General features: G+C 40.7%; 1 protein-coding gene across 9 annotated transcripts in view; it reads left to right on the plus strand.

Annotated features, from left to right (window-relative positions):
• LOC125634449 (isoaspartyl peptidase/L-asparaginase) overlaps positions 1-13,722 on the plus strand; it is a 258,209-nt gene that overhangs the window by 206,159 nt on the left and 38,328 nt on the right. For all 9 annotated transcript variants that reach the window (XR_012667582.1, XR_012667583.1, XR_012667584.1 and 6 more), the window contains exon 5: positions 3,573-3,691. Coding sequence is in view for 5 of the 9 variants with exons in the window: in XM_075126503.1 (XP_074982604.1) it covers positions 3,573-3,691 (119 nt within the window). In the remaining 4 variants the exon portion in view is untranslated. The remainder of the gene's footprint in view (positions 1-3,572; positions 3,692-13,722) is intronic.

Here is a 13,722-nt window from a genome sequence, read left to right on the forward strand (position 1 = left end):
CGCTAACACAAGCTGTGGAAAGACTTTTCTAGTCAACTGTCTTTTATTTTGTCCTTGAATTGAGGTGATTTTTTTTGTTCAACCCTTTTGCTTTGATTTGAATAGTATTGTCCAGACCTAAAGATGTTATTTATGACATAGCATAGCACTTACCTTTCAAAATGTCAAATGTTTAGTCAGGTAGTAAAAAGCTGTTTCTCTGTTAAGGCTAAGGAAGTAATAATGTAATTTTCACAAAACACTAGTTTTAATAGCCAAGAATGTGTTTTTTAAAAAATGAAATTTATACTTCGTACAGAATCAAGGAGCACATAGTTATCTTCTAGTCTGGGCTTTTAGCTGAGCTGATATGGAATGACCGCAGAGAAAGGCAGAGTGCAAATAACAAGCACAAATCAATTGGGTGCTCATTTTAATTCAAAAGGGATACAAATCATTCCACTCTAAGTGATCATTTGGTTGTACAAAGTGTGTATTTTTGAAAGCTTTATTGAAAAGTGTCATAAAAATTATATTTTTAGCTTCTGTCAATGTAAACTACATGAGTTTCTTTGTTGCCTCCGAATCTGTATATTTTAAAAGCTCCCAGTCCTCTCTGCTTTCACAGTTCATTCTCAGCCTTCTCTATAGAAATCATTTTCATGCTTAAGTATATATCCTAATTTGATGTACCAGGCTACAAATGCACAACTGTTGTAAGCACTAATAGAGATTGCCCTATTAAGCCAGGAACATCATAAAATATTATAAATAATTTGCCGTATACATTAATATTTATTATACAACATTTTTATATTAATGTTTATATAATACTGGGTATATAGTATAAACAAATATAAATAAACATTTCATAAATGAGCATGTTCCTTAGAATCAAATTAGTAGCATAGATTCTTCCCTGTGTCAGGGCAACTTTGCTTCTCTCCGCTGATGCAAAGTAGCCCTACAACTGGCAACGCTGGGAAGGGAAGGATCACTCCTGTGTAGAGGGATCCTCTGAGGACATAGAATTGATCTAATGGTGACTACACCACCTCCTCTTCCTGTGATTAACATACAAGCTGTTGCTGTGGAAAAGGGGGGCCTGACTCCAGCAATGTCTAGCTGTTCTAGTCATCAGTAGTCATTGCAATTAGCAACCAACATTGCTTAGAGCAGACTGCAGGGACAACTTGGAACCAGTCTGGCATACATATGGCCCAGGGTCAGAAGAGCTCAAAGGTGGATTATTGTTTCATATTCTCTGTGTGTATATAAAGTCTGCTGCAGTTTCCACGGTATGCATCCGATGAAGTGAGCTGTAGCTCACGAAAGCTCATGCTCAAATAAATTGGTTAGTCTCTAAGGTGCCACAAGTACTCCTTTTCAAATTTGCCTCTGACTCTTTGAGTTGACCTGTATGCTCTTTAGCTGCAGCCTGTGACCAGGACCATTGTCTATACTAATATGTGCTCAAAAGCCAGATACAATAACAAGGGTGGTGAGAACCTGTGTATTGCATATATTAATTTCTATTTCACATATGTTTGCAAGGAAGTAATTTCTGTTAAAAAGCCTCATGCTTGTAGAGAGAATTGGGAAGAGAATGCCAAAACACATTTCCTTCTCAAAGTCAGGTCTACATGGTGTTTATTTTTCTTTGTGGAGTATAAGAAAAAGTCTGTTTAACCTCTGAGAAATTGAACAAGGTAATCATTTGTAATGCATTAGCAGTAATATGAAAGTTCATATAAAGTATGCGTGATCTGAATCACGAGCCTGGTAAGGTCACATCTTTTTAATGATGTCAATTAGCAATTAAAATTAACTCAAGGGGGTTATTTGTGGAGGAGGGGAGCTAATCTTTAAATGTACCAGTTGCAGAACTTGCATCCAATCCCAGTCTGACTGCTTTATTAGAATGTGTTTGGTGTGCTTCTCTAACAAAAATCAATTTTAACACCTCTCTGCAAACAATTTATTTTCTGTAATGATCATTTTCATTTTTAATTATAAACTTAATGTATCAGTGTAGCAAGAAACAATTGGAGATTAGAAGAATATGGTTTACTTTGAAAATGTACATGTAATTGAAAAGTGTTATTAATTGAATAATAATGGATTCAAAAATATATTATATTTTACTGTTATTAAAAACATTTATAAGTTACCCATCATCAGAATATCTAGACACACTGTACTGGCTTAAAATGAGTATTAAATATCCTACATAAGAAGAACAAAACACCATGATCCCTTGCTGCCCACATGTTTTAGAAAGAGAATGAATATGGAGCTGATCAGTCAGCTAGAAACCTGTTTACTTCAATAGGGCCAGTATTTCACATCTAAAATTTAGTGTAATCATCTAGAAAAGGTCACAGCAAAGAAAAACAGCTGCAACCTTCTTCTGTTTATAGGGCTAGAGTCTGGAAGATGCTGAGTGCACTCAGCTGTCATGGATATCAGTAAGTGTTGGGTAATCCTCATTTACTAGTGTTGTATCATACAGAACAATTTCAATTTGGATTGAGTATGCATAGAGATTGCCAACATTTTGTGTACAACTAGAAAGTAGAACAAAACCCAAGAAAGTCCGTTGCCATAGTGTAAAAGGACAACATTGAGGGACAGTTATTTAATTTTTGCAAGTTAATTCAGCTCTCACCTTTGTTACTAATGGCATTTTTGCCTTACCTATAGGCAGAAAAGCTCAAAGGAGGACTGCCTTGTCAATACTCAATGTGAGGTATCCTGTCTTGACACCCTGTTGATGTATGTCACATATAGTATAGTTGTGAGGCTTAATGTTTGTGAAGTGCTTTGAGATTGTTTTATGAAAGACACCATAGAAGAGGAAAGTAGTTGTGAGTAACAATTTTGTTAGGAGGGATATTGTGCTAATTCAGGACGTAGTATATCCATCTCACTAAAGCATAGTTACTACTGACAGTTGGGCAAGAAAATAATCGTGGAACACTTGTTAATAGAAAAGCATGAATATGTTTGTATGTAAGAGCAATAACTTGTCCTGATATTATTGGAGACCCCCTCCCTTATAATATTTTATTTTTTATTAATTTTAATTAACATTTTACATTTTATTAAATTTAACTTTATTAAATAAATTTTATAAATATGTTTTATACCTAATTTTTACATAAATATTTAGTATAAATATTTGGTTAATGTAGCTTTGAGTCAAAAAGCCCCTGAAATTGTGCATATAGCAAAATAGGGAGATATGCTCCTATCTCTGTTGTATCTAGTGGTCTAGTAAACTGTGTATGAGACAACTTTCCAGGTATTCCTAAAATTATAATCTACACTCTGACACTGACTCTGTCTTTGGCTTGAGCAAATCAAGTATAGTCTTTGCATTTGGGAACAAAAAGGAGCTAATATTACTTACCTGCCTCCTAGGCACATCACGAGGATTAATTAGTTAATGTTTGTATAGCTCTTTGAAGACGAAAAGCTCTGTTTAGGTACTAACTGTTATTTTTATGTGCTAAATGGTTATTGTATGGTGGTGCTTCTGGCAATGCAGCTGTTCAACTTGGAGTTACAGTATTTTTTTCTCTGTGTTTTAGGGTTCATGACACAGTGGGTGCAGTTGCTATAGACTGTGAAGGTAACATGGTTTGTGCAACATCAACTGGAGGCATCACAAACAAAATGGTTGGACGTGTTGGTGACACCCCAGTCATAGGTATGAAAAGATTTAGAACAATTAGCAAACAATAAAAATATTCAAACACTTTTGGAACGCATAAATGCTGATGGGAAAGCAAACTGGTTAAGGGAAAGTATAGACATGATGATTAAAATTGTGGTGACAGGTTTCAGAGGGGTAGCCGTGTTAGTCTGATCAGCAAAAAAACAAACAAACAAGGAGTACTTGTGGAACCTTAGAGACTAACAAATTTATTTCAGCATAAGCTTTTGTGAGCTAAAACCCACTTCATCAGATGCATGCAGTGGAAAATACAGTAGGAAGATGTATATGCACAGAGAACATGAAAAAATGGGTGTTGCCATACCAACTGTAATCAGTTAAGGTGGATTATTATCAGCAGGAGGAAAAAAAACTTTTGTAGTGATAATCAGGATGGCCCATTTCAAACAGTTGACAAGAAGGTGTGAGTAACGATAGGGGGAAAATTAGCATGGGGAAATAGTTTTTACATTGTGTAATGATCCATCCACTTCCAGTCTTTATTGAAACCTAATTTCATCCAGACCACATCACATGATCCATTGTCTACAGCCAAGCTCTAAGATACAACTGCATTTGCTCCAATCCCTCAGACTGAGACAAACACCTACAAGATCTCTATCAAGCTTTCTTACAACTAATACAACTACAAAACCCACCTGCTGAAGTGAAGAAACAGATTGACAGAGCCAAAAGTGTACCCAGAAGTCACCTACTCCAGAACCGGCCCAACAAAGAAAGCAATAGAATGCCACTAACCATCACCTTCAGCCCCCAACTAAAACCTCTCCAGTGCATCATCAAGGATCTACAACCTACCCTGAAGGACGATCCCTCACTCTCACAGATTTTGGGAGACAGGCCAGTCTTCACTTACAGACAGCCCCCAACCTGAAGCAAATACTGACCAGCAACCACACACCACACCACAAAAACACTAACCCAGGAGCCTATCCTTGCAAAAAAGCCCATTGCCAACTCTGTCCACATATTGATTCAAGGGACACCATCATAGGACCTAATTACATCAGCCACACCATCAGAGGCTCATTCACCTGCACATCTACCAATATGATATATGCCATCATGTGCCAGAAATGCCCCTCTGCCATGTACATTGGCCAAACCAGACAATCTCTACGCAAAAGAATAAATGGACACAAATCAGACGTCAAGAATTATAATATTCAAAAACCAGTCAGAGAACACTTCAACCTCCCTGGTCACTCAATTTCAGACCTAAAAGTCTCAATTCTCCAACAAAAAAACTTCAGAAACAGACTCCAATGAGAAACTGCAGAATTGGAATTAATTTGCAAACTGGACACCATTAAATTAGGCTTAAATAAAGACTGGGAGTGGATGGGTCATTAGACAAAGTAAAAACTATGCTAATTTTTCCCCTACTGTTACTCACACCTTCTTGTCAGCTGTTTCAAATGGGCCATCCTGATTATCACTACAGAAGTTTTTCTTGACTTTAGCAAAGCTTTTGACATGGTCTCCCACAGTATTCTTGCCAGCAAGTAAAGAAGTATGGGCTGGATGAATGGACTATAAGGTGGATAGAAAGTTGTCTAGATTGTCGGGCTCAACGGGTAGTGATCAATGGCTCCATGTCTAGTTGGCAGCCGGTATCAAGTAGAGTGCCCCAAGGGTCGGTCCTCGGGCCGGTTTTGTTCAGTATCTTCATAAATGATCTGGAGGATGGTATGGATTGCACCCTCAGCAAGTTTACAGATGACACTAAACTGGGAGGAGAGGTAGATACGCTGGAGGGTAGGGATAGGATACAGAGGGACCTAGACAAATTAGAGGATTGGGCCAAAAGAAATTTGATGAGGTTCAACAAGGACAAGTGCAGAGTCCTGCACTTAGGATGGAAGAACCCCATGCACCGCTACAGACTAGGGACCGAATGGGTCGGAAGCAGTTCTGCAGAAAAGGACCTAGGGATTACAGTGGACGAGAAGCTGGATATGAGTGAACAGTGTGCCCTCGTTGCCAAGAAGGCCAATGGCATTTTGGGATGTATACGTAGGGGCATTGCCAGCAGATCGAGGGACGTGATCGTTCCCCTCTATTCAACATTGTTGAATCCTCATCTGGAGTACTGTGTCCAGTTTTAGGCCCGACATTACAAGAAGGATGTGGAAAAATTGGAAAGAGTCCAGCAGAGGGCAACAAAAATTATTAGGGGACTGGAACACATGACTTATGAGGAGAGGCTGAGGGAACTGGGATTGTTTAGTCTGCGGAAGAGAAGAATGAGGGGGGATTTGATAGCTGCTTTCAACGACCTGAAAGGGGGTTCCAAAGAGGATGGATCTAGACTGTTCTCAGTGGTAGCTGATGACAGAACAAGGAGTAATGGTCTCAAGTTGCAGTGGGGGAGGTTTAGTTTGGATATTAGGAAAAACTTTTTCACTAGGAGGGTGGTGAAACACTGGAATGTGTTACATGTGAAACACTGGAATCTCCTTCTTTAGATATTTTTAAAGTCATGCTTGGCAAAGCCCTGGCTGGGATGATTTAGTTGGGGATTGGTCCTGCTTTGAGCAGGGGGTTGGACAAGATGACCTCCTGAGGTCCCTTCCAACCCTGATATTCTATGATTCTATGATTCTCCTGATGATAATAGCCCACCTTAATTGATTAGTCTTGTTACAGTTGGTATGGCAACACCCATTTTTTCATGTTCTCCTTGTATATATATTTTCCTACTGTATTTTCCATGGCATGCATCCAATGAAGTGGGTTTTAGCCCATGAAAGCTTATGCTCAAATAAATTTGTTAGTCTCTAAGGTGCCACAAGTACTCCTCGTTTTTTTTTTAAATTGTGGTGACACTTTTATTAGTTATAATTTCTTATTTGCTCACTGGTGACAGTGAGCTCAGCTCCATGCTTCTCTAACTTGCACTCAGGGCAGGGCAGAGAGAGAGAGAACTATAATTGGCTCTGGCATGTCTTCCTTTATCTGCTGTGCCCAGTGCAGGCTAGTTACAGCAAAGAATCTGGGCTACACTGAGCTGAACAGATCATGCTTTTAAACATTTGTATATTCAGACTGAATATTTATTGAAATACACATTTACAGCAGTGAGGGATTAGACCTGAAGACCTTACCAGATGTGAAAGAGAAAGTTTATATCCCCTTGAAATACAAGGAATGTACTTCATATGGAAATTTTACTCAAGATGTGAACCGGGCACCCTGTTTCAGCAACTGACACCTCTGGTTTTAAATTTCTTACCTGTACAATGGTGTTTAAATTTCAGTTGTTTAACAGATTCAGAAAATAATATTGCCACGAACAACTTAGCTTATAAATGTGTTCTGGGATTAATGTATTTACGGGATCACAATAAATTACAGCTGATGGGGAAGAAGCTGAGTAACAAAAAGGGGATGGCAATACCACTCTGAACATTTTGACCTTGGATTGGCTGAACTGTATACTCCTGGTTTAGGCGTGATTAATATTTTATTGGGTTGCTACAGGGGAATAATGAATCTTTGCGGTTTGTTACTACTCTATATAACCCTATGGTACACCCACATCTTGAATACTGCGTGCAGATGTAGTTGCCCCATCTCAAAAAAAGATATATTGGATTTGGAAAAGGTACAGAGAAGGGCAACAATAATCATTAAGGGTATGGAACAGTTTACACATGAGGAGAGATTAATAAGACTGGGACTTTTCAGCCTGAAAATGAGACGACTAAGGGGGATATGATACAGGTCTATAAAACCATGACTGTGTGGAGAAAGTAAATAAGGAAGTGTTATTTACTCCTTCTCGTAACACAAGAACTAGGGGTCACAAAATGAAATTAATAGGCAGCAGGTTTAAAACAAACAAAAGGAAGTATTTCTTCACACAATGTACAGTCAACCTGTGGAACTCTTTGCCAAAGGGTTTGTCCTGCTTTGAACAGGGGGTTGGACTAGATGACCTCCTGGGGTCTCTTCCAACCCTGATATTCTATGACTCTATGATTCTACGTTGTGAAGGCCAAGGCTATAACAAGGTTAAAAAAAGAAATAGATAAATTCATGGAGGATGGGTCCATCAATGGCTATTAGCCAGGGCAAGCAGGGATGGTGTCCTTAGCCTCTGTTTTCCAAAAGCTGGGAACGTGCGACAGGGGATGGATCACTCAATGATTGCCTGTTCTGTTCATTCCCTCTAAAGCACCTGGCATTGGTCACTGTCGGAAGACAGGATACTGGGATAGCTGGACCTTTGGTCTAACCCATTATGGCTATTCTTATGTTCTCTGTTGTTTCAGTGTATTTTAATGTTTGGCATGGGGGCTTAGAGCAGTGGTTCTCAAAGCTGGTCTGCCGCTTGTTCAGGAAAAGCCCCTGGTGGGCCGGACCAGTTTCTTTACCTGCCGCGTCCGCAGGTTCGGCCGATCGCGGCTCCCACTGGCCGCAGTTCGCTGTTCCCCCATTGGCTAGGAGTGGCGAACCTTGGCCAGTGGGAGCTGCGATCGGCAGAACCTGCAGACGCGGCAGGTAAACAAAGCGGTCCGGCCTGCCCTGGGCTTTCCCTGAACAAGCGGCAGACCGGCTTTGAGAACCACTGGCTTAGAGGAAGCGAACTGTAATGCATAGTTAACTAAAACTATATACTGACTAAGATCATAGAAAGTCTATTGCAATTGTCACTGTGTAGGAAGAAAGAATAAGTGTTTTCAAAAACTGAGAGTAGGGCAATACCTTTTAGTTATCTCACTTCTGAAACTACTAAAAGGAAAAAAAACGGTGATGCAAATTCAGACGTGTATTTTTAATGTTACATTTTTAGTTCAATGAAATCATCATAATATTTGTATAAAACCACAGCAAACTAGCTGTCAAAATGCAGCCGGTGCTTGTCAGCAGACTGAGGCTTACACACAGATTGACTGAGACACACAACAGAGAGCGCATGCTGCAAGCCAGACAGTCTGCTTCTCCCAGACAGGGCTTAGCTCAGCAGACAGGAACTTGCAAATCCTTGTGAGGAAAGATTAATAGCTAGGTAAGGGACTGTGTGTAGGATTCTTTGTGTTAGCTTTCTAAGCTGTGTGCTACCTACCTTTGTTTTAAAGAAGCTGTTTTTTTAAGTCACTCATCAGTCATTGTCACAGGCTCCCAGAGCAAAAGGCTTACCAGTGCCAAAATCAGTTGGACCTCTTGGCTAAACATGATTGGGAAACAGGGGGCTGCAACCCAGGGGTCCAGTCTGAGAGTGATTGTACCCCTTGATTTCACCCAGAGGGAGGTGCAGGGAGCCAGGCTTGTCAGCTGAGGGTGAACTCAAAGAGGACAAAAAGGGTTCTAAAGTAACTGTTTCAGAGGAACAGCCGTGTTAGTCTGTATTCGCAAAAAGAAAAGGAGTACTTGTGGCACCTTAGAGACTAACCAATTTATTTGAGCATGAGCTTTCGTGAGCTACAGCTCACTTCATCAGATGTTTACCGTGGAAACTGCAGCAGACTTTATATACACACAGAAATCATGAAACAATACCTCCTCCCACCCCACTGTCCTGCTGGTAATAGCTTATCTAAAGTGATCAACAGGTGGGCCATTTCCAGCACAAATCCAGGTTTTCTCACCCTCCACCCCCCACACAAATTCACTCTCCTGCTGGTGCTAGCCCATCCAAAGTGACAACTCTTTACATAATCAAGTCGGGCTATTCCCTGCATAGATCAAGGTTTTCTCACATCCCCCCCACCCCCATACACACACAAACTCACTCTCCTGCTGGTAATAGCTCATCTAAACTGACCACTCTCCAGGTTTAAATCCAAGTTAAACCAGAACATCTGGGGGGGGGGGGGGGTAGGAAAAAACAAGAGGAAACAGGCTACCTTGCATAATGACTTAGCCACTCCCAGTCTCTATTTAAGCCTAAATTAATAGTATCCAATTTGCAAATGAATTCCAATTCAGCAGTTTCTCGCTGGAGTCTGGATTTGAAGTTTTTTTGTTTTAAGATAGCGACCTTCATGTCTGTGATTGCGTGACCAGAGAGATTGAAGTGTTCTCCGACTGGTTTATGAATGTTATAATTCTTGACATCTGATTTGTGTCCATTTATTCTTTTACGTAGAGACTGTCCAGTTTGACCAATGTACATGGCAGAGGGGCATTGCTGGCACATGATGGCATATATCACATTGGTGGATGTGCAGGTGAACGAGCCTCTGATAGTGTGGCTGATGTTATTAGGCCCTGTGATGGTGTCCCCTGAATAGATATGTGGGCACAATTGGCAACGGGCTTTGTTGCAAGGATAAGTTCCTGGGTTAGTGGTTCTGTTGTGTGGTATGTGGTTGTTGGTGAGTATTTGCTTCAGGTTGCGGGGCTGTCTGTAGGCAAGGACTGGCCTGTCTCCCAAGACTTGTGAGAGTGTTGGGTCATCCTTTAGGATAGGTTGTAGATCCTTAATAATGCGTTGGAGGGGTTTTAGTTGGGGGCTGAAGGTGACCGCTAGTGGCGTTCTGTTATTTTCTTTGTTAGGCCTGTCCTGTAGTAGGTAACTTCTGGGAACTCTTCTGGCTCTATCAATCTGTTTCTTTACTTCTGCAGGTGGGTATTGTAGTTGTAAGAAAGCTTGACAGAGATCTTGTAGGTGTTTGTCTCTGTCTGAGGGGTTGGAGCAAATGCGGTTGTATCGCAGAGCTTGGCTGTAGACGATGGATCGTGTGGTGTGGTCAGGGTGAAAGCTGGAGGCATGCAGGTAGGAATAGCGGTCAGTAGGTTTCCGGTATAGGGTGGTGTTTATGTGGCCATTGTTTATTAGCACTGTAGTGTCCAGGAAGTGGATCTCTTGTGTGGCCTGGACCAGGCTGAGGTTGGTGGTGGGATGGAAATTGTTGAAATCATGGTGGAATTCCTCAAGGGCTTCTTTTCCATGGGTCCAGATGATGAAGATGTCATCAATATAGCGCAAGTAGAGTAGGGGCTTTAGGGGACGAGAGCTGAGGAAGCGTTGTTCTAAATCAGCCATAAAAATGTTGGCATACTGTGGGGCCATGCGGGTACCCATAGCAGTGCCGCTGATCTGAAGGTATACATTGTCCCCAAATGTGAAATAGTTATGGGTAAGGACAAAGTCACAAAGTTCAGCCACTAGGTTAGCCGTGACATTATCGGGGATAGTGTTCTTGACGGCTTGTAGTCCATCTTTGTGTGGAATGTTGGTGTAGAGGGCTTCTACATCCATAGTAGCCAGGATGGTGTTATCAGGAAGATCACCGATGGATTGAAGTTTCCTCAGGAAGTCAGTGGTGTCTCGAAGGTAGCTGGGAGTGCTGGTAGCGTAGGGCCTGAGGAGGGAGTCTACATAGCCAGACAATCCTGCTGTCAGGGTTTAACTTGGATTTAAACCTGGAGAGTGGTCAGTTTAGATGAGCTATTACCAGCAGGAGAGTGAGTTTGTGTGTGTATGGGGGTGGGGGGGATGTGAGAAAACCTTGATCTATGCAGGGAATAGCCCGACTTGATTATGTAAAGAGTTGTCACTTTGGATGGGCTAGCACCAGCAGGAGAGTGAATTTGTGTGGGGGGTGGAGGGTGAGAAAACCTGGATTTGTGCTGGAAATGGCCCACCTGTTGATCACTTTAGATAAGCTATTACCAGCAGGACAGTGGGGTGGGAGGAGGTATTGTTTCATGATTTCTGTGTGTATATAAAGTCTGCTGCAGTTTCCACGGTAAACATCTGATGAAGTGAGCTGTAGCTCACGAAAGCTCATGCTCAAATAAATTGGTTAGTCTCTAAGGTGCCACAAGTACTCCTTTTCTTTTTAAAGTAACTGTGATGCACAATTCTCTGAGCTATAAGTGTAGCTGTGATAAATGTTTATGCATACTTAGGATTGGGAAAGCTTGGATTCTCTTTCATTAAATTTTTGAAAAGACAAATAATAGTGGCCTGTACTGTGTGAAAAACAGACTAGAAAAATCCATCCACTCTGAGGCATTCAAATATCGATCAGAATTTCTTGACAAATTGGGCTTATGTCCAGGCTTTCTTTCCTGGGCATATGTCAGTCAACATATTTATGTCCACTATAGAAATTATCAGGCTGACATTTGATTTCCAGGGGACTGCTTTGGAAGGAATTGTTTTGCCAGTCACAAAGGTATATCTTGAAAGAGCATTTACTGGTCGAAAATATACCACGGCAAGACAAGTACAGAAATAGCTTTAAAAGGCACACAAAGGGATAAAGAATAAAAAAGATGCTTGCTGGGCCAAGGGCGGGAAAGGCCAGAGGTACAGCAATGGGGAAAAAAGTCAGATGAAGCAGAACTGCCTGAAAGGGCCTCATAATTTAAGAAAAAGCATACTGCCAAAACCAAAAGTTCCACCCCAAAGGAAACTGCAAATAATTCTGAGAAATGTTAGGGAGAAAAAAAATGTTATTTTTAAAGCACAAAACTCAGCTAGAGAACTGTAGAAATCATAATACAGGGCTCCTGCTGGTTTGTAATGGCAGAAGAATCACTATGAAGAAATAGGGCACCAGACATTCAAAACTCTGTCTTCCAGCAGCAGAGAAGTACTGCTGTAACTTCTGCACAAAAGCCCCAATTGAAAGACCATCAAAGTCACTGAGTCACTGAGAGCCTTTCCACAGGCTAGAATGAGGTTTGGATCTGGCCTGTAAGGCAGAAGTAAATCTCCATCAGAGGAGCCCTATAGAAATAGCATTGTTATTTAGTAAAGGATTTGAGTGTGTTCCACTTACCTATTATTTTACTATTCTTCTTATTTTATAACACTATCAATAAGTGTGTCAACTTAACACACCAATAAAAATGACGAGCTCCTGTCCCTAAATTTAACTTAGAAAGTAAAACAGTCAGAGATAGTAATGGAAGATAGTTACTGGGAGGAAAAGACTTAAAACAGTGCAAGATCTTCAGATATTCCTATTGTGTTGTTTACTACATTTTATAACTATGCAGTGTTCACATTTTATGATAAGAGAACAAAATATATACCTAGGATAATCACTGACAGGCCCAGGAAAACATTAAGTAATTTTCATAAATGAAAACTTGGAGTATGTTCCCCTGTTCTACAGTTATGTAGTAAATACTCTTTGAAATATTGGGCAAATCTAGTCTACTCTTTTGTGGCCATGGAGTTACACTGGAGATGGGAGGGGTGACTAGATTGGGCAGACAATGCCAAATGTGTACCCCTATTTGGTGTTGAGCCTTGCATGGCTCTACAGCCTGAGGTAGGATTTCTTCTCAGAACCCCATACATCTGCCAAGTGCCTAGCCCAGCTACTTGAGTAGGTTGCTAGGGGCAGGATATGTTCCAAAGGGGTGAAATTCACCTATTCCAGAGGTCCCACACAAGGCCCTCTGAATCTCTTGAGCCCTTTCTTAACATGGCCTTTAACTTGTGTCTGGGTGACAGTTTAGGCCCCCTGCATTACGGTGAAATTCATCATAAGAAGAACTCATATTAAAAGGATGCTGTGTAAAAATATAAACAAGTGCCACAGTAACAATAAAACAGTAATGAAAAAGTGTGTGTGTGTGTGTGTGTGTGTGAAAGAGAGAAAGAATATAAATATATTTGGCAGAGGATAATGAAGACAAAATGGATATTAATAGTTTACTCCATTGATTAATGTATGATGTATTTAATGTGGAAACAATAAATATACTTTTGTTTCTATAATTCTAAACATAGCATTAATAGGCCCTGATCACTCCCAAACCATATGATCATGAAACTTGTTCCTGTATTGCCACATCCGAAAAGCTCAGCTGTTCTCTAGACACCCAAATGAAATGGTCAGATTTACAAAACTGCTCAGTGTACGGCACCTCCCATTGTTTAAAAGGGGAGCTGCTGGCTGCTGAGCATATTTGAAAATCTAACCACTTCATTTAGGTGCCTAGATGGGAGCTGAGGTCCTCTGAAAATCTTGCCTGGCCCATGTATTTTATCAGATCAACGTTTCTTCAAAAACAAGAATGGCTTATTGGTT

The sequence above is a fragment of the Caretta caretta genome, chromosome 3 (genome assembly GCF_965140235.1).
Source record: "Caretta caretta isolate rCarCar2 chromosome 3, rCarCar1.hap1, whole genome shotgun sequence".
NCBI lineage: Eukaryota > Metazoa > Chordata > Testudines > Cheloniidae > Caretta > Caretta caretta.